The 20935-nt window shown below is 36.6% G+C and overlaps 4 protein-coding genes across 4 annotated transcripts; 2 read left to right on the top strand and 2 right to left on the bottom strand.

The window, feature by feature from the left end:
• The first annotated feature begins 523 nt into the window (after nt 1–523).
• Nucleotides 524–2521, top strand: LOC132300136 (uncharacterized). Its single transcript, XM_059797101.1, has 2 exons — nt 524–1317; nt 1590–2521. Exons 1-2 carry the CDS (start codon nt 566–568, stop codon nt 2299–2301), a joined length of 1464 nt encoding a protein of 487 aa, XP_059653084.1. The 5' UTR covers nt 524–565; the 3' UTR covers nt 2302–2521.
• A 3742-nt stretch (nt 2522–6263) lies between these two features.
• LOC132300137 (uncharacterized) lies at nt 6264–10706 on the bottom strand. Its single transcript, XM_059797102.1, has 2 exons — nt 10520–10706; nt 6264–8003 (listed from the first exon to the last, which is right to left on the bottom strand). Exon 2 carries the CDS (start codon nt 7956–7958, stop codon nt 6480–6482), a length of 1479 nt encoding a protein of 492 aa, XP_059653085.1. The 5' UTR covers nt 7959–8003; nt 10520–10706; the 3' UTR covers nt 6264–6479.
• A 4517-nt stretch (nt 10707–15223) lies between these two features.
• Nucleotides 15224–15709, bottom strand: LOC132298724 (pathogenesis-related leaf protein 6-like). The gene has a single exon (XM_059795102.1). The coding sequence runs from the start codon at nt 15707–15709 to the stop codon at nt 15224–15226; it is 486 nt and encodes a 161-aa protein (XP_059651085.1).
• Nucleotides 15710–19307: 3598 nt separating this feature from the next.
• LOC132301377 (F-box/kelch-repeat protein At3g23880-like) lies at nt 19308–20387 on the top strand. The gene has a single exon (XM_059798635.1). It carries the CDS (start codon nt 19308–19310, stop codon nt 20385–20387), a length of 1080 nt encoding a protein of 359 aa, XP_059654618.1.
• The last annotated feature ends 548 nt before the right edge of the window (nt 20388–20935 follow it).

Below are 20935 nucleotides of genomic sequence, written 5' to 3' on the forward strand. Positions count from 1 at the left end.
AATGCTGACCTAAACCAAATTCATGTGCATGTAAATTGATAGGACAAGATTAGATAATCTAGCTCCATAATATAACACCTACCAAAGTTTGTAATCAAATTTTATTTTATTTTAAGTAGACCCCACCCTCCTCAATCTCCTCTCCTAATCCCCCAATACCATAGAATCCAATATTAAAAAAATCAAAACAGGAATGAAATGCAAGGAAAGATGATGGTGGAATAGTGGGACCCACAAATCACCCACCAATTAGTTGGTGAAAACTAGCGTCCAACCCTGGTCCTACTGGCCAAAAAGGAAAAGGTTCAATAGCTGTCCACCAGTTGTAGCCCAAAACAAACAGCCAATTAAAAACCATGCCGTAAGCCTAGAGAGAGAAAGCGGTGTAGAGAGAGAAAGTTGAATAAGACAAGAGTTTGCATCAGCAGTGGCTCCACTGGCACAACAGAGATGCTCTTCGCTGGCACCTTTTTGCGTACGTGCACACAGCTCACTCATGCCCACCCATGCATCTCTCTTTCTCTCTCTAGCTAACTATATCTTATTCCCTTCCCCAATCCAATCCATGCCAGCCTGTGTCCTCTTTCTCTCTCTACACATACACACACAGACATATACAATTATATATACATTATACACACATCACCGCTACTCTGCTCCCTTTGCTCTCACTTTTGTAGAGAGAGAAAAGAGGACTGCATCTACATACGTAGTCATGGATCCGTGTCTTTTCGTTCGAATTGTCGTCGGAAACTTGGCTCTGAAGTTCCCCGCGGCGTCGAAATCGTCGTCTCCGTGCTTCTTCTGCAAGATCAAGATCAAGAACTTCGCTTCCCAAACCACTTCGATCCCTCTGATTTCACAGGACAATTGTGACGAACATGTTCTTTCTTCAACCGCCGTTTGCTTCAATCTGAACAAATCGCAGTTCGACAAGCTCATCGACCAGTCATCGAGTGCTTCGAAGCCTTACTGTTTGAATATCGAGGTATATACCGGTCGGAGAGATGGTGTATGCGGATTGAAGAGTGGGAAGCTTTTGGGGTGTGTTTCGGTGCCGCTGGATCTGAAAGGGGCGGAGTCTAGGGTTTGTGCGATTCGAAACGGATGGATTGTCGTCAGCGATAAACGGAAGGGGTCACCGGCGCAATTGCACTTGAATGTGAAGGCAGAGCCCGATCCAAGATTCGTGTTTCAGTTCGACGGCGAGCCCGAATGTAGTCCCCAAGTTTTTCAGGTCAATGGTAGCATTCGACAGCCTGTTTTCACCTGCAAGTTCAGTTTCAGAAACTCCGGCGAGAGACATTTGACTTCAAGGTTGGTTTTTCTTTTTCTTGATGTTTAATTTGATATTTAAAAACAGTTCATGATATGTGTCTTTGGTTTAATTTTTTGAAAACACTTTTTGGGTGAATTAAAAGTAAGAATTTATATAAAAATTTATTTGGTTGACATTCTTTTGAAAAGTGGTGTTTGAATGCTTGAAACTGTTTTCAAAAAATTGAACTGAAATTTCGATTTCTTGTCTGATTTTCTTCTCATGATTTCAATATATTAATCTTGGATTTGGGTAATTTGTTATTCAACAGATCATCACTGTCACAAGAGAGTACTCCAAGAAGCTGGTTGAGTTCACATACGAGTGATGAACAACCACCCTCAAAAGAGCGAAAAGGGTGGTCAATTACAGTCCACGACCTCTACGGATCACCGGTAGCCGCCGCATCAATGGTGACACCGTTCGTCCCATCACCGGGTACCGACCGTGTCAGCCGGTCCAACCCGGGAGCCTGGCTCATCCTCCGCCCCGGCCACGGAACATGGAAGCCGTGGGGCCGCCTCGAGGCCTGGCGGGAGCGTGGCGACGCCCTCGGATACCGCTTTGCACTCATCCCCGACGCTGCCTTCAATGGCGGCACAGAGGCCGTCACCGTCGCCAATTCCACACTCAGCAGCAAAAACGGTGGAAAGTTCACAATTGACATCAGTACGGACTCGACTCCAGTGAATAGTCCGGGCAGTAGTTTTGACTTCGGATCCGGATCTTGGTCGGAACCCGGGTCCGGGTCGTGGGCGCAGATATTTTACGGCGGGTTTGTGATGTCGTCTACGGTGGAGGGCGTGCGGCGGTGCAGTGAGCCGGAGGTGGAGGTGGGGGTGCAGCACGTGACGTGCACGGAGGACGCCGCCGTGTTCGTGGCTCTCGCGGCGGCGATGGATCTGAGCATGGATGCTTGCAGGTTGTTTTCACATAAGCTCCGGAAGGAGCTGAGACAGCAGAGTCAGGAGTGTGTCGTTTGATTCGGAGTTCCATGTCGTTTTCGGGGTGGTTAGGTTGTTTGGCTGTTGGATTTGCCGGTAACCTAACAGTTGTTTTTTTAGCTGGTTTTTTGAGTGTACAGCATTGATAAGAGGACACGTTGGTTTTGTAATTTTTTTAAAAATTTTTTATTCATTTATTTGTATAAAAATAAGATTGAAAATTTGAAATTCAATGTCGGTCTAAAAATATTTTTTTTTATTTGGGTGATTGGTTTCATGGTTGGCAACGACTAGGTTGACAGTTGGGGAGTTTTGGATTTATCATATGGTATGATTTATGTGGTGGAAATGTCGAAGTGATTATATTGGTTCTGACAATGTGAGTGGGATCCTATGCTGTACAGCAGTTTTGGTCGGTCATGAATGTGTGAAGTGATGGTCATCGTACAAACACGAGTACCATAAGAGATCTCTACAATTATACTAGTTCGTGAAAAATTATGAAGCTCCTCCACAGTGGCACAGAGACTAGTTATCTAAATACTTCTTTGTTTCAAAAAAAAAAATAAAAATAAAATAAAATAAAATAAAATCATACTTATTTTTTTTAGTTTGTCTTAAAATTAATGTCACTTTTCTTTCTCAAACAATATATTTTATAAATTTAAATATTCAAAACTCAGAAAACAAATTAATAACTTTTTTAGGGAGACAAGACATATCTTCCTACTCAAAAGCGAGTATATATATACTAAGGGGACATGTGAGACCTGCATTGTCTTCTTGAAAAATTATTAAATTATCCTCTTAAAATATTATTTGAAAAACGAAAGAGCAAACTTATTTTGGGACAGACAAAAAAGAAAAAACATGACACTTATTTTGGAACAAAGGGTGCATATTTTTTTGTTCCAAAATACTTGTTCATTTTTCTTTTTATTTTGGGATGCTCCAAAAAAATGTCTTATTAGATTATTAGATGTAGAGAGTCGAAACCTTTAGATTATTAGATGTAGATAGTTGAAACTTAGAACTCTAAAATTTATTTACTGAGATATATAAAAATTAATGAGCCAGTTTTAAAATAATTTGAGGGGCATTATATAATAATACACAAATTATATGTTAGTATATGTAAGAAAATTTAATGGGCCAGTCTGGGTCCGCGGGACATGTCCTCTGGGCCCAAACTGATTCCATCCCTAAATGAATCACATGGAACTTGCATCATTCAAGTGCTGAAAACAGATCTATCTTCTCTTTGTGAAATAAGAGTTATAGAACTTGCATCATTTAAGTGTTGAAACAGATCTATCTTCTCTTTGCGAAATGAGAGTTATATAGATCATGTCTTTTCAAGAGTACTGTGGGAGTTTTTTGTTAGGAAAAAAAAAGGGGAAAAGTAACATAACATGCATGAAGAAAATGAACCGTTATAAAAATTATATGCATGGACTATTATTAATTTTAAAAGATTACATTCTATAAGATTTCAATTTTTTTATTTTTTTATTTTTTTCATTGGATAGAAACTTACACTCTCTCCGAATTAATCAAACCTTTACCATTTAGAGGAGATATCACGGATCTTGAGGTTTTAATTCCTAAAAACTTTCTAATAAAAATAATGGTAAAATGCAAAAAACCCTCCTTCAACTATTGGCCATGTACAATTAACCCCCCTGAACTACAATTTGCCCCCTTGAACTATTAAATTTGGTGCAATTGACCCCCAATGTGACATCTTCGGCCAATTGATGTAAACGAAAATAGTAAAAAACAATTTTACCCTTTAAAAAAACTACGTCGTTTCAGTTAAAATTTCAACAACAAAAACTATGGTCTGACATGGAGGGTGATGAGTTGGCAAAAGCTTCTAGACTGTTCACAATCACAATGAAAGACGGTCTGAGACAGCACCGATTCCGATCATGAACGGCGGGCACGACGCTCTTTAAACCCAGTTCCACAACCACCACCATAAAGGCGGCGGCGTAGAGTTCAGACTGAAGAAGCCCGTTCGCCGCGAGTCAGACGACGACAGGGATGAATTGTGAGGATGTTGCGGCTTTGGCGGTGAAGGGTTATGATTGCCGACACAGTAAAGAGGTTATGGTTGCCGACGGTTAAAGGTGCCGACAGTGAAAAAGATGGCGAAGGTAGAAAGTCGGCGAGTATGCTGCCGCCGATAATGGAGAAGTCACGGGTTGACTGGTTGGTGTGGTTGTCCGGTGAGGATGAAGATGGTTGAGGACAGAGGTTGACTGTGGGCAGATTTTTTGAGCAAGGGAGAAAAGAAAAAAAGAAAAAATAAAAATTCTCATGTTTTTCTAATTTGGGGTAAGGACACACCAGATCCAAGATTTGATTAAGAGAAAGTCCATCGCCGTTCAGCCGCAACCATGGCCGAACCAGCCCATCGCCTTTCAGCTCACCTTGCTCGCTGGTCCTCTTCACCATCCGAGCTTGTCCCCCCAGTTGTCGCTTCATCTGAGCGCCGCCGAGTCATCCACGGCCGAGCCACTGCCGAACCAGCTCGCCAAGCTCACCGCTGCATTTCTTCCCCACCGCTGCTGCCGCCACTTCATTGCCGGTCCATTCCACCTCCGTCGCTGTGCAGTTCCTCCGTCACCAGCCGATCCTGATGGACAGTGGTGACACCATCGACGACTTGATCACTACAGAATTCAAAAACTAAACAAATTGCTCCAGATTTGTTTAATCCAAAACTTGATTGAGACGAATTGCTCCGGTGTATTTTTAAAATCCCTTGAATTGACAGAGCCATCAAAGTGAAATACACAAATCGATTGGTGAATGAAAGGAAAAAGTACCCTAAATTTTCGTCCAGAAATAGGTGATTACAAGTTTAGATATTATTTTTATTTTTATTATTAAAATGAATTATATATTAAAGGGCAATATTGTCATTTAATTATATTTAGGTTGTTAGGTGACTTGCACGCGCTCAAAATCCACCGGAAGATCGCCGGACAAGGTAAATTGCTACCAAATCCCTAATTCAGGGGGGTTAATTGTTAATTTATTAGATCAGGGGGGTTTTTTGCTACATAGCCAATACTTCAAGGGGGGTTTTTTACATTTTACCCTAAAAATAATACGAAGTAGTAAAAAACGTGGTTGAATTGCTACCACTTTGAACTCAACCTAATTTACAACTCGACTTTCCCGATCAGACCTCAAAAATTTAAGCATAGGATAAGTTTAGGTTGGGAAAGGTGGGTTGAATATTGACTTTGGTGGGCTAGGATTGAAGTCTTGGTGCGATAGAGGCGCAGCCAAACCTAACTCCTCAACCCACCAAATTTGCATCCATATATTTGTGGCCGAAGCCTAACCTAACTCCTCACCACCCGATCAACTTGAACCTACTCTGTAGTAAGGAAAAGTACAACCCTACCCTGCTTACCTTGAGCAGTTGAGCATATCATCATTATTCTTTATTATTTTTATTTTAATAATAATAATAATAATAATAATAAAAATAATAATAAATTACACATCCATTTGTTCATGTGAGCGTCAGAACCCTCACTTCTTGTTTGGGAGATAAATGAGATACCACTATAACGGAAATTGCTTCATAGTTTTTACTTCCATAAGCCTGACATTTATAACCAACGGGCAGTGGCCTAATAGTATCGGCCTCTTACCTCGCAAAGGGAGTTCAGGGGTTCAAGTCTCAGAATTTGTACTTTTGGTAATTATAAGTTTTTGCTTTTGGTAATTACAAGTTTTTCATCTTACCTAAGGAAAAAGACATTTTAACAAGTTGTGAAGTAATTTGGAATCCCTTGGCAACATATTCATTATTATGAAATAAAGGTTATAAAGGTTTGGATAACTGTTCAAGTGTGAAGTCCAAAGACCTTCTGGATATCTTTGAGCCTCCAGGAAATCAAGAAGAGTTTTCCTCACAAATAAACAGCCAAGTTAAGTTAAGTTTTGAAGGGAAAAAAGGAAGTAAAGGCAACAGAAAATAATTATAAACATTACAAACTTCAATAATATATATCTATTCATTTTGCCTGCAAAGTTGAACCGATATTCTCTAGATATTGATCAACATTTTGACACAATCAAGCAGGAAAAAACTAGGAGCTTGATATATTTGTAGTAGACATACAAAAAAAGAAAATATGTATATTACAAGAGGAAATTGGAAAAGCTAACCCAACAGCATTTAATCAGGAATATCATTCCGCAGCAACATCTTCGCTGCTACTTCCTTCGATCCTAATTTCTTTATCCCTTGAGATGATGGAAGAATCAGATGAGTCAATCGGATCACGTTGAACCTTGTCTTCATCCTCAGTTTTGGAGCTTTCATTTGTTCCATCATTTTTATTACTGGTGTCCGGCTTCTCATTCTGACCTGCATCTGTTATTGAAGTTCCGGAGCCATCCTCTGTTTCAGCTGATGCATTAGACCTTATGACCGTTTCTGGTATTACAGACTCTAAATTAGTAGAGGAATTTGTTGAGTTTACTGTGGATGATCCAGGATTCTCAGTATTTGTGAGAAGCGTTGAATTAGAATCAGAATGTTTCTCATCGAAGGTTGTGTTGGAGTTATTGGCCTGTTCCTTGGAAATGATTTGTGTGTGAGAACCTTCTACTGAAGTTGTGTACCCTATTGTGGTATTTTGAGCTTGAGTTGAATCTGATGTGGTCTCTGTTCCATTCAGTGATAAACCATGATTTTCTGTACTAACTTCTGTTGAGTTGTCCCTTATTTCTGGTTGATTGTCGGATGACTCTGCTGTCATAGTAGAATTCACAGGCAAGCTATACTCAGATCTAGATGGAACGATCTCAAGACCCTTTTCTTTGCTAGCTGTTGCATCTAGAGGAGTGCCATTTTCAGTCATTTCTCTGTCCCCAATCTTCAGCCCAGTGGAGTTCTGTCCAATACCGATGTCCTTAGTTTTAGTGACTTCAATTTCCTGTTCTGGAATTGTGTTCTCTTTTGAGTTTTCCAAACTTACTTCTTCATTTTCAGTGCTTACAGTTTGGGTATCATGGGTAACAGCACTAGAAGCATCATCTGCCTTATAATGTTCCTCTCGTGCCTCGTGAGTATTCCTTCCACCTCCATCAGGATCATGAACCGAGGAACTTCCATTCTCAATTTCATCTTCTTTATCTTCTGCATCTATCTCTTCACTTTCCTTCTCATCACCCTCTTCTCCCTCCTTCTCTTCATCCATGAAATCTTCTTCACCATCAAGCTCCACATCGGATTTCTCTTGATCATGTTCATCTATCTCATCATCTCCACCTCCTCTCCCTTCATCTTCACCTCCTCTCCCTTCATCTTCTTTCTCTTCAGCCTTGCTATCTTCTTCTCGAACTTCTTCTTCATGTTTGTTCTCTTCTTCTCCTCCAGTTTCTTCTTCCTCGACTTCTTCTTCGTCGCGCCTCTCATTTTTTATAGTTGTTTCCTCCAAACGAGGATGGAGATCTTTCCTTCCAAATTTTAAAATTTCATCACTTTTTAATCTAAGCGAAATCTTTGCACCCTCTTCATCCAATTCTTTCTTCTTATCGTGGGAATGCTTGACTTGGTAAATTAACCAAAAGCAAACAGCAAGCAGCAAACAAATTTGCAGGACATTCTTGGCCTTGATACCACCTTTGGACCTCTGGTTTCTGCTAGGAGACTGCCTGAACATGATGGAATCTCCAAAACTTTCCACTCTTAGAAACCCAATACAAATCTGAACACAAGTAAAACAAAGGCAAAAAGCAACAACTCATCAATCTGACAAAATGCTACTAAGTTTAAGTTTCACGAGAGTTGGAACAATGGAACATGAACCGGATATTCTCATACTCCCCTTGTTCCACCTAAAGATCAAATTTGTATATATGACGAATAAGAAAGATTAACTAAGCGAAAAACAACTCTTATCACATGATCTTTTTTATTCACATGACCTCTTATTCTTTTTATTTTCGCATTTTCAATGTCCTACCTATCTTTTCTTCTTTTGAAAAATAGTTGGATTGTATGGGACATAATTTTAGTAGCTGTATAATCAATTAAGATGATGTAATATTCCAACTAAATAGAGATTACTCTAATCAATATCATATAAAATATTCATATGTAGAGTATATAGAGCAGGTAGAAGGAATTGAACCCACATCTTATGTTAGGGATTAGAGTTGACATTGACGCAGTATTTGTAGCGTCTCGAATTCAAATTGAACATGAAACTTTTGGTTTAATTTGGCAGATCTAAAATATGAATAAATTTACCAGGGGGAGAGAGAGAGACCCCTAATATCTTCTTCTTCTATTTTCTTTTTTTTTTTCTTTTTTTTTTTTGGGGGGGGTTTTCAATACATTCAAAACCACTCAGATTTTTTTTTTTTTTTTTGGGTTTTCAATACATTCAAAACCACTCAGATTTTAGATGATCTCTCTGGAAGAAGGGGATCTTCAAAACAAGCCTATCCATGGTTTTTTCTACCGACTTTTTTAATTTTTTTTTTCTCATTTACTTCTTATACAACTTTTTATTATTATTTATTTTTTAAAACGTAATTTTCATATATATCAACCAAAGCTAAATCCCACTTCTTCAAGCAAAAGAAAGAAAGAGTTAAAACCAACTCAAAGTTCAAATCAATGCATGCCATATTAGACAAACTTCTCAAAAAGTTACTTTTAAAAACTACCCCAGGTCAACCTCTCTCAAATCTAAAAGCAGATTAAGTTTAACTAGAAGTCTGAAAATGATAACCCAGGCCTGAAAGCCAAAAATTAGTATTGTTTCACAACCCCAACCAAATATTGAAGTTGATTCCACATGAAGCACATATGTTTCTAATGCCTCATTTGGTGTAGAATCCAAGAACAAATAGTTAATTGCATAAAGTTCCCTAATTCCGTGAAACAAATTATTTATTCTTTCTTAGCAACCAAATACAAAACAAACTGGGGAGTTTTGTTAAAGGAACGCACCTACTCCTAGGCTCCAGGCTCATACAGACCAAAACTCATGCCTGCTCCTGTTGTGTGCCAAGGTGCGCCTTTGACAACATTTGTGCCTTTAATATGGAATATGAATATGCTTTAATAGTAATCTAATTTTTCAATTGTGTGACTCGCTTCACTCAGGTGCACGCCTCGCCTTGCGCCTAGGCTCCAAAGGACTTGTATCGCCTTAGTGCGCCTTGGGCCCTTGATAACATTGAACTGGGCTCTTTGGAGACAAAATGGCTGCATGAATATAATTTCTATATCGTGTCTTTCAAAATGTAGTCTATTTATGTTTTAAGTTTGATATAAACTCATGTTAATTTAGATACTTCAATATTGTTCACATATAAGAATCAGATGAACTTTCAACCTATTTGGAATTTTATTGGCCACATTTTCGTGAATAATTTAAGTTTCCACTTATCTCTGCAATCGGATATTCCAAAATTTTGTTCTGTCCAAAACTCTGAGAAAGGAATAAAATAGCACAAGTGTAAGAGATCAGATCATTCTAAGCCAAAATAAAGAATTTTTTAATTCCCTCTCTCTTCCACTTCAATCTCTGTTATAATCAATCTTTCCTATGCCAAAATAAAGATTATAAAACCACCATCTTTGGTATAACCTCTCCCTTAAGGGAAGGTGATGAATTCGAGCTCCATAGTAGGCATTTACGAGTTGGTGTGAGTATTTAGTCAATATAATAATAATAATACCATTAAAAAAAAAATAAAAAAAAATAGAAGTTCCTCTTAGTTCCACCAAAGTTCAGTCTCAACTATAATCAACACAGTCCCCATTTTATTTTCCCCAATTAAAAGAATCTCATCTTCCTATGGAAATCCATTACTGGAAAGTAGCCCAAACGACATAACAAAAAGGTAAAGTTACAAATCCATGGAAACCCTAATGAACAAAATATCCACCAACAACTTGAAACAAAATCGAATATATTCCAGAAAGCAACCCAAAACCCATCTTCAGAAATATCCAATAACAGAACAAAAATCGAATAATATTCCATACCACCAACCAAAACCCATAAAAAAAAAAAAATCGAACAAAAGATAAAATAGAAAATTGTATTTGTGATCTTATCTGAATATGTATATATATATTTGAAGGTGAAAATGTGGTGAATGTTTAATGTAGGAGAAATAGAAGATTGAATCAAACCCATTATTTGAAGAAGAAGAAAAAAACTAAAATTCAAACATTAAAAGAGAAAGGGACTGAAGAAGATACCTGGAAGCCGGTAGAAGCAGAAATCTTTGCAGTAGCAATAAAATGGAAGCCTTTTTGGTTTAGTCTCTGTTGGACTTCAAGACTCGAGTGCTGTTTCTACAGTCAAAAGAGTTGTTGTCCTGGTGTTGGTGCTATGAGTCTATGGGATTGTGGTAGGGCCTGGACATCTCTCTCTCTCTCTCTCTCTCTCTCTGAATACACTGACACACGTATAAATGGTGTCCGGTGTGATGGTGTGTGTTCATGAAAGATTGGGCCAGGCCCGGCTGGGCTCCATCACGTTTAAACCCATAAAGATTGGGTCAGATCAGTTTTTATTTTTTATTTTTTATTTATTTATTATTTATTATTTTTTATTTTTAAATTAACTCGTTATGTGAATAATAAACTCAGTTGATTTAAGAGGAACACTCAACCGACACTGGATCTTCATCTCTTAAAATTACTTTGTCAAAAAGACAAAAAATAAGAAAAAAAAAATACGGGTTGTTTAGATCCGTACTAATACATCAAATTCTATCAAAACTTCACAATTAAACATGTTTGGACGGACAATCGTGGAGCCATGAATTTATTTAGAGGGCAGCCATTACAATGATATGATAAAAAAATTTGAACTAAAATAATAAATGGCAAAAGATGGGTCTTTTCTGGATTTTAATTTAAAATTTTTTTGGTAGGGTCTTGAGGTTTTCGTTGGAGAAAAAAACATGATTCTTTTTTTAATTTTGAAAATCTTGTCGTGCAAATGAGTTAGAAAATGAGATTTCTGTTTTAATTTTGAAAGTTTTTCTTTAGGTCTTTTTTTATTTTATTTTTAATTTAATTTTAATTGGTTTTGTGCCAATGAAGGTGAATTAGATCGTGAAATTTTACTGGAAAACTCTCTTCATCGTCAAAGTTGACGGATTTGGCTCACTGAAAATGCGAACGCCCCACGCGGCAGTCTTTTCTTTTGACTTAATGAGGTTACTCTCCCAACATTAAAAAAGATAAAGTCATGAATTAATGGGGGATTAATCTCCCAACGTTATTAAAAAAGATAAAGTCATGAATTAATGGGGGAAGTTTCTAGTGGGGATCCAATGGAGCAATTGGCCTAATGTGACTATGCCACTGTAGGCAAGAAGTCCTCGTTTTGCACCACTAATTGTCTGGTTACTTACGCCAAAAAAAAAAAAAAAAAACTGTAACTGTTGAACTGGGCCCTTTTGGAGGGCCGTTGACGGGCCTTCTTGGGTGGGCTAGACTTCAGGGCTTTGGTCTGGGCTCACTCATTAGCAATTTGGGCTTAGAAGCTTAATAGCGTGGGCCTGCCCAGTCAGGCTCTCACCCTAAACAATTAATTCTCATATTATTGAATGTTTTATTGTTTCTTTAAAAATAGGGATAATTTCACTGACACCCCCAGTAATTTGGCAATATATCAGCCTAAAATATCTTTCGAAAATAACTATTACTCACATTACAAACGTTTGCTTCGTTTTTCACTCACACCCCAAAAGTTAGTTTACAGATGTGTCAGACTACTTTTTACATGTAAAAAGACATTTTTACCCTTTGACTTTAATTTGACCCTGACTTTGGTATACCCTCATTTTTTTAATTTATTTTTTTACAAAATATCAGTATTAAAAGACAATATGGCCCCTTAAAAATTTGTAAATTTACAAATTATATTATATATACAGGCAGACATATATATACTCCTATATACACACACAGATATATATATATATATATATATATATATACACACACACACACACACACAAGCACAACACCACCACCAAATACAGCGGCGGAGTCGTCGTTGAATCCGACAATAGCCGCTCATTCGCCGTCAAAGTCGACTCTCCCACCTTCCAAACCGATGTCTCCCTCGCCACGACCTCATCTGCAAGGTCGCTCAGATCCTCTAATCCTCATCATCAGACCCTTTCCTTGACCTTTCTGACTACTTCCAAACACTCCGAATCCTCAGAAGTCCTCAAATCCACAACCTTCGCCCTAGATTTCTTCCGATTCTACTCCTCATCCATCCCCAAATTCCGCCGATCCAGTTCGATCTGTAAATCCAAGACCCGGATCTGTCTCATCGGATCTCCAAGACCCAGTCATCTCCCTCTTCGCAGAGCTCGTCTCCACTGGATTTGCCACCACCGGATTTGTCTCGCCGGTGCCATCAACATTCTCATAGCCGTCTTCACTCTCCATCTCCAAGCCGAGCTCTTTACTGCCGAATTGGAGTTGTCATCTCTCCCGCTAATCCACTCGCTACCAAGTCCCGCGAATCCTTCTCCAGTTGCCCTTCGCCAGTTCTCTCAAACCCAGATAATCAATATATATATAGTTCTCAATGCTGATTCAGTCCACCGAGCTCGGCTATGGCCAACGAGCAAGGGGGCTTCAGATGGCGGCCGGCGAGCAAAAGAAGCTTAGCTCGCTCTCTCTCCCCCTGCGACAAACACTTGTCCTCGCCGTCGCCGCCCTAAACCATGTTGCTGCTTCTGTCGCCTGAAGTTTCTGCTGTGAACCACGCCATCGCTTCTAACCCCCGCCTCAACCTCACCTGACCACAAAAATGGGTTTGGGTTATGCAACCACAGTCGTCGGCGGCACCACCACCACCATCACCCCATCATCACCGACCACCAACCACCAACCACCAATCTCTCTATACACTTTCTCTCTCTTCTGCAACACATCACCCACCACCAAAAAAGCCTTAACTTTTGGAACCACCACCCACCACCACCACCACGACGGCCAACAGTTACATCTACCCAATTGTCGGGGTATAATTGTCTTTTAACTAATATGATATTTTGAAATAAATGTTATTAAAAAAATAGGAGCAAAGTTGTCTTTTAACATGTTTTTAACGGAGGTTGTAATGGAAAATCAAAAATGGACCTAAATGATAGTTATTTTCGAAAGATATTTTAGACTGATATTTGGCCAAACTATTGGGAGTGTCAGTGAAATTATCCCTTAAAAATAAAGTATGTTAGAATATGTTGTTTGACGAATCTTTTGATAAAGTATGTTAGAATATGCTGTTTGACGAATCTTACTCATGTGATGAATTATATAGAAGTTACCCATGTGATGAATTATATAGAATTACTAAATTGATCTTGAATTTTGATTAGTAGAATTTATGCATTCGATTTTTTTTTTAAAAAGTGAGTATGCTGATAAGATTGTAAAGAAATTTGTCTATTATAAAAAAAATGTCATACTTTCCTTTTTGGTCTGTCACAAAATAATTGCCACTTTCTTTTTTCAAACAATATATTTTACATCTTTCTATATATGTCCTTAGAATTTAAAATTTTAAACTTGAATATTCAAAACTAAGAAGGGCAAATTCGTGACTTTCTAGGGAGATAAGGCATGTCCCACATGTCTCCTAAAAAATTCCTATTCCCCAAAAGAGACATCTAAATTGGAACAGAGGAAGTACAAAATAGCATTTCGTAGGTGATAATAGGTCGATCTCATGAAATTCTTTTCTATATTGAATTTGTAAAACATCAAAGAAATTAATCAAAATTTAATGTGGTAAATCATTCATTTAATAGGTCCTCAGAGGCATGGTACCGTTCGCAGGGATTCGGAAGGTAAGTCCTTGAAGTCTCGCTTTCGAATCGCACTCCTGACTTGAATGGTACGTGTATTGTGGAGCTGATACATGTATTCTAAGAAAAAAATAATAAAAAATAATTCATTTAACATACTAAAGGCAGGATAGCTTAATGGTATTCAATGCCTTTCAAAAAAGATTGAGGGTTCAAGTCTTTGTAGGAGCATTATAATATATGAGTGTGTTTTAAATCAAGTACCTCGTATTTTATTCACTTGGACTTAAACTCTCAATTTTCCATTTAAAAGGATCAAAGGCTGGCGGGGAGCCGAAATTGACTAATGAATAGGGTTCAATTACAGTCTCACTTTGTTGTGTGTGTGTGTGTGTGTGTGTTTTTTTTTTTTTTTTTAAGCTCACATCATGAACTGAATTTCACACTTGTTCTACACTGGTTGTTCAATTGGGGTAAAAGATTAAGTACCATCTCACAAGGAATTACTATCATCAAGATGGCAGCCAAAACAACCTTCCAAAGTAGTGTTGTCTTAACTTCCAAGCATTTGGTAAAACAAAAAGGGAAAGCCTTTTCCTTCTTAGACTTTCTCCTTATTAATACTCAAGTAATGTACTCTCAAAGTGATAATTTGAATATTGATAATACATATAAAAGTTAGAAAGTTCATTAAAAAATATGATTGCAGATATATTTATATATAATAGTTGAATTTATTGGCAATGGACAAGGAATTAATAATCCACAGAACAAAAACAAGAGAATTATAATACATAGTTGACCAGCTGCATGCTATTGTATGCTTAGTAGAAGCACCATTTTGCATTATCAAAACAAGAAAAAACATTTCTCCCTCAAACCCTAGCTAGCAACTCGAGAAAGAGATGTCTTCACTCTTATTACATTTTTGTCATTTATCAAACAGTACTGTTAGTACTGCTCAAATTGTAGCTTATTTACTAGTACTCTTAGCATTCATGGATTATATATATGTGTGATTAAAAAGCTCCCCGGATAAAGACGCTGCCCCCACGTGTACAACACGAACGGTTATGATGTGCCCGGTGCGTGGTGCACCAAACACACCAAATACCTACTCCTAATAAGGACGCTGCCCCACGTAGTTGCCCGGAGGATAATAGTTGCATGTGATGAACCACCACGTATTGGTGCACTGAACCCTAGCGCACCCTAGACCGACTGAATTGCGCCACACCACTTGTGTATAATGCGGGCACTGTCCTCCAACACATGAGTTGGAGGTGTAATTATAGTAAGGTTTCTCTGCAACCCAAAGGTTAACGGCATCTGTGCCCGAAAATGTACCACTTGATCCCTTGGCAAGGTTCTCCCCATAAGGCCCACCCGAGTGCACGAGGTTGCAGTCACTGATCCTCTGGTTAGCATAGTTCTGCGCGAAGGCAGCTACTGTGCTGTTCCATGTTATATTCGCAATGCCCACTTGAGCACGAGCCAAATTATGGGCATCAAGGTAGTCTTGTTGGGAGTTTTGGGCATGGGAGGGAAGAGCTAGGGCTAAAACCATGAAGAAAACAAGAGAGAGTGAAATTTTAGAAAAGCCCATTTTAGTATAGTACAATGAAAAGCAAAATCTTAGATGATTGATGAAAAGGGAGGAGATGATTGATGAGAAGGGAGGGATTGTTTTGGTCTATTTATAGAATAAATCTATAGAAAGTTTACCTTTGAAGTTGGAAGTGGCATGTGCAAAAGTGCTATACATGTTCAGTTTATATAACAATGCTATTGAAAGTTTACCTTTGAAATTGGAAGTGGCATGTGCAAGAGTGTAATACTAATTTTAAGCAACCCTAATTCACCTCCCAAAACCTTGCCTTTAACATAAAACCAATCCCTTCATCTGCAGGTAACTTTAGAAATGATATTATTATTAGTAACTGTGCACTTGGATTAGGGTAAGCTTGCATTTTAATTTACTTCTCTCTCTAAAAGAAGAATTGAAACTACTTAATTCTAAAGTCATGGGTGTCAAACTTTTTTGATCCATTTCATGAATGTGTAACTTGACTTTTCTCTCTTTGCGGCTAAATTCATGAAAATAATATATATATATATATATGTATATATATATACACATATAGCTTCCATTCAGTTGCAAAACTGTTTAATATTTTCAGTACTCAGTAGGATAAATGAGTAGATTTGTAAGAAGAGACATATTTAAATTAAGCTTAAATTAGTGAAAGAATGGAAATTGAAATTGTTATATGAAATTCAAGATATGTTATAGAGTTAATTCTCGAAAATAAGTATCAATCACACTCCAAATGATTTTTTCATCTCTAACAACAATAAAAAGATGTGAATAGACATTTTTACCCTTATTTCTGTATTGTATTTTAATTCTAACACATTAAAACTTGAAAAGATTAAATTGCCCATCTCACTCTCTCACACACACTGAGCTTTACCCACAACCATGAAATTAAAGTAAATGATAACCAATTTACAGTATTTCTCTCTATCACACACACACACACATACGCACACAGATATATAAACACAAACTTGTATAAATAAACACACACACAGATATAGCAAACACAAAAAAAAAAAAAAATAAAAAAAAAAATAAAAATTCAGCGATTTTCTTGAGAAAATTTGTAGGCGCCGCCACGAATTTTGATCTCCAAAGATGGAGCGGACCAAAAAAATAACAAGTAGTCATGACCACGAGTTCCATGGTTTTTGGCGACCATTGATTCCAGTTTGATATGAATTCCGCCACCACCACCATAACCTAATAAGTATTGTCACTGCCACCGCCACCATTTCTGCCCACCACCATCATTCAATAATAGAGATTTTATGCGTACACGAATAGTCAAACAAACCAAAATATCTTGATTGTGAAAATAGCAATCCTCCAACCCAAACCAATAACTAAACTAAAACTCTTCATCATATATCACCATTGACAACCACAAATCCCAATCGACTATCCGTCGGAACCTAAACCCTAGCCATAAGACATTGAAATCAAATCATAGCCCCTAATCTGAACCTTAGCGAAGACCATTGCAGACAGGCCTAGAAATTCTAGGTTGATGGTTTAAATTATGGAATTAAAGTTTGAAAATTTTATAAATCGATTGTATTATGATGTTGTTTAAATATTAGTCATAGTATATATACTTTGAGAAACTTCAAAAAATACAATTTAATAGTAGACGAAAAACTACGATGATTTACAACTAAAAAGAGAAGAAGTAAAGAAACAAGCATTGTCAGAATCAATTTTCCTTTATCAATTGTTTTAGTTTTTAAAAAATATAATTTTTGGAAGAAATTTAATTAGTATTTTAACTTGGGAAAGATATACTTAGACGAAATATTAGAAAAATAATAATGAATTTTAACTAAATAAAATAATTTTAAATTAAACAAGATGTCAATAAAGATTGTAATATAATTCTAGATATTTTTCTTGTAAATATCATTTTATAAAAATGTTTGACAAACAATGGTTGAAGTTTTTTTTATTAAACATGAGGGTTCATTAGTAATTTTTTTTTTTTCCTCTTGAATTAATATTATAGATATTGTACATGTGTATATGTAAATAAATTAACAACGTGTTGCAATAACAACTAATACAATAATGAACTTCTTCTCAATATTCAAGCTTTTAGAAGTATAGTTAAAATGATCAAGTTGAACTTTTTTTAAATTTCAAGGAGACACATACTAAATTTATTTTGGAACTCTTTATTTGGGGCCAATATTCAAACTCTCTATTTTCGGTCCCTATTTGGGGCCAATTTTCTAAGTAATGAATATAAATTATCAACCTAACAGTATTGCAAAATTTCTTTTTCATTTATATATATATATATATAGAGTCTTACATTTTTTTTCAATCACGCACATAGTACTCAAAGTGCACCAATACATCAATTTTTACAACATAATTCAATAACAATAAATTTTAAGCAAATTTTTGAAGATTATTTAATGTAAGTGATAACTTATTCATGAGTTCTGAGTCAATGAAGTTATTAAAAATACTTAGTAATTATACTTTTTATGATATTTATGAATAAACTTAATTATGAAATAAATAAAAATCCATACCATATATAACATATGAGAATTAAAAAAAAAATTTAAATAAAATACAAAAGGTATATGATTTTGTTTGCATATAAAATAATTTTTTACATGAGATTTTGTGATCAATTTATATTATGTAGACATAAAGATCGAGGTTTTTTTTTTTTTTTTTTTTTTTTTTTTTTTTTTTTTTTTTGTTAAATAAAAAACTAGCATCATTATGCCAAAGTAAATATGAATCATATGATATTCAAATTTGATTGACTTAGTGAATAAAAAATCTCTCATATACTTTTTTTTTTGGGTTAGAAGGTAAGCTAAATCTCTCATATACTTATTCCAAAAGAGAGTATTGAAAATGGAATGGTACCTTATTGATTTAATGTGGTGAGGTCATGATTTAGGAAAAAATTAAAGAAAATTAGGAAAAATGTAGTGAGGTCGTGGAAAAAAATAAAATAAAAAATTAGTGAAAGGTGAGATGGACTAAATTGGGATTAAACATCTACTTTCTGTACATCAGAATCAAGAGATTCAAGACAAGGCTCGAACCTTACACACTTTAGGAGGCCGACTATATGTATTAAAAAGAAACTGTTAAAAGGCCTGACTACATAAAAAATTTGGCTATGAGAGGAATAAGCTGATACCATCTCTATTGACATCTTCAAAATTCAACTCTCCAAATTTGCCACACAAATACACTTACATGTATCATTTTTAAAGAATGAATAAATAAATATATTTAAATTTGATAAATAGAAACCTATTCCTTGTTAGAAAGACCATAGGAAGAAATTTCTTAAAAAAGAAAAACTATCAAAATTCATATCATATACGGAGTATAATTTTTTTTTGGCAATATCATTGGGTAAGGCTAGGAGTACACACACACACACACACACACACACACGTGTATGGAGAGTGTACATCACAAACCCTAAAACCCTTTCAAGTTTTAACATAAACCCTTGTGAGTTGTGCCGCTAAAAACTAAAAAGAGGCCGGCCGACCGACTGCAAGAGAATGGGGAGAGAGAAGAAGCAAAGGCAGGCAGCAATAGAAGATAGCGACCTACCAAGTATTCCATGCGACATCATACACAATATACTCTCGAAACTACCCGTCAAGTCTCTGCGTCGATTCAGGCTTGTAAATCAATATATTCTGTAATCTCTGAACCCGAATTCGTCAAAACTCACCTAAACCAATCCATTAAATTGGACCGCCAAAGACTCTTTTGCGGGCAGATAAACCATACAAAATGGTTCTGTTCCACAGGCTATGAAATCTCGGACGATTCAGTTGAAAAACTGTTCTCACCAATGAATAAATCCTATTGTTCTTGCGATGGTTTAGTATTATTGAGTGGTCTCGGCGGTGACCACAACTCTACGTGGGTTTTGTGGAATCCATCCACTACATCGTACAAAAAGTTCAGATGCCCGTTTTATGGTTATGAATTCTGTTTATATGGACTATGTTATGATTCTTCCATTGATGATTACAAGGTGGTTCTTATATCTAACCGAGAGGTCAACCATTACCGTAATTATGAGGAATTTGTTTATGTGGTTTTCTCTTCCAAGAGTAATTCTTGGACACAACCTAGAAAGTTTACTCATAATCCAATTTTGAGTGAGACTGGTGTTAATGTGAATCGAGTGTGTCATTTTTTTGTGAAATCCTCAACCTACATCAAGGATAATAACAGAGGCCGCCGCCAGCTTGATTTGGGTAAAACATTTGCAAATATAAGTTTCTTCGATCCGGTGAATGAGGAGTTCGAAGAGATGCCACCACCAATTTGTATAGGTGAAGGGGATGTATTTGGTTTGATGGTCGTGAAAGGATGCCTTGGTTTGTACTGCAGCACGCCTGATGGGAATCAGGCTAAGGTATGGGTGATGAAGGAATATGGTGAGATGAATTCTTGGACTAAGTTGTTCGTCGTCAAACGAAGTCTGCGATCAACGTTTTCACGAAATCACTTAAGGCCGTTGTGTGTTACAAAGAAAGGTGAAATTGTGATGGTGATGGATGAAAGAGATATAGTCATCTATGATCCTAAAGAACACACGTCTAGGAACCTTGTGACCCCTGAAAATATGGAGTTTTCCAAACTGTTTTTATTTGTGGATACTTCAGTTTTACCCAATCGTAACTAGTTGGCAAAGAAGGATATAAGTTTTGGAGTACTGTTTCTTCCTACAATATTTATTTTTAAATTTCTCACTAATGACTATTTTGATATCCACTAGCAATTTGGTTTTAATGGTATTGAATTTTTTATGGTTCAGAGTTATTTGACCATACTGATCTTTGTCCCCTGATGCATCAGAAACATGCTTTACATTGTGTGTAATTGTGTGTATATTTTAAAAATTAAGCTATATTATAAAAGAGAAACTATATGCAGGGTGGCATACCCACCCTGATTACATCAAGAAAAATCAAAATGCTTGGAACAGAGCAAAAAACAGTTCTTAAATTGGTGAGATTTTGACCTATTTGATTATGTGAATGTTATTGCCTTCTTTGAGTGGGGAAACAGATTTGAACCATTGGAGTTTTACCTAATGTTGCTTCATCTGTCGTGTTGCTATAGTATTTCTGTCCTTTCCTAATTGTTAGAGAATTAGCCTCTAGATTGTGGGTGTTGCATCCTCAAATTTTCTCACCATGTCATTTAGGTTTCGAGAAAAACTTCCTTTCC

Source organism: Cornus florida, unplaced genomic scaffold (assembly GCF_030987335.1).
Source record: "Cornus florida cultivar Cherokee Brave unplaced genomic scaffold, ASM3098733v1 CherokeeBrave_3.0.0_Hap2_Chr03, whole genome shotgun sequence".
Classification (NCBI taxonomy): Eukaryota; Viridiplantae; Streptophyta; class Magnoliopsida; order Cornales; family Cornaceae; genus Cornus; species Cornus florida.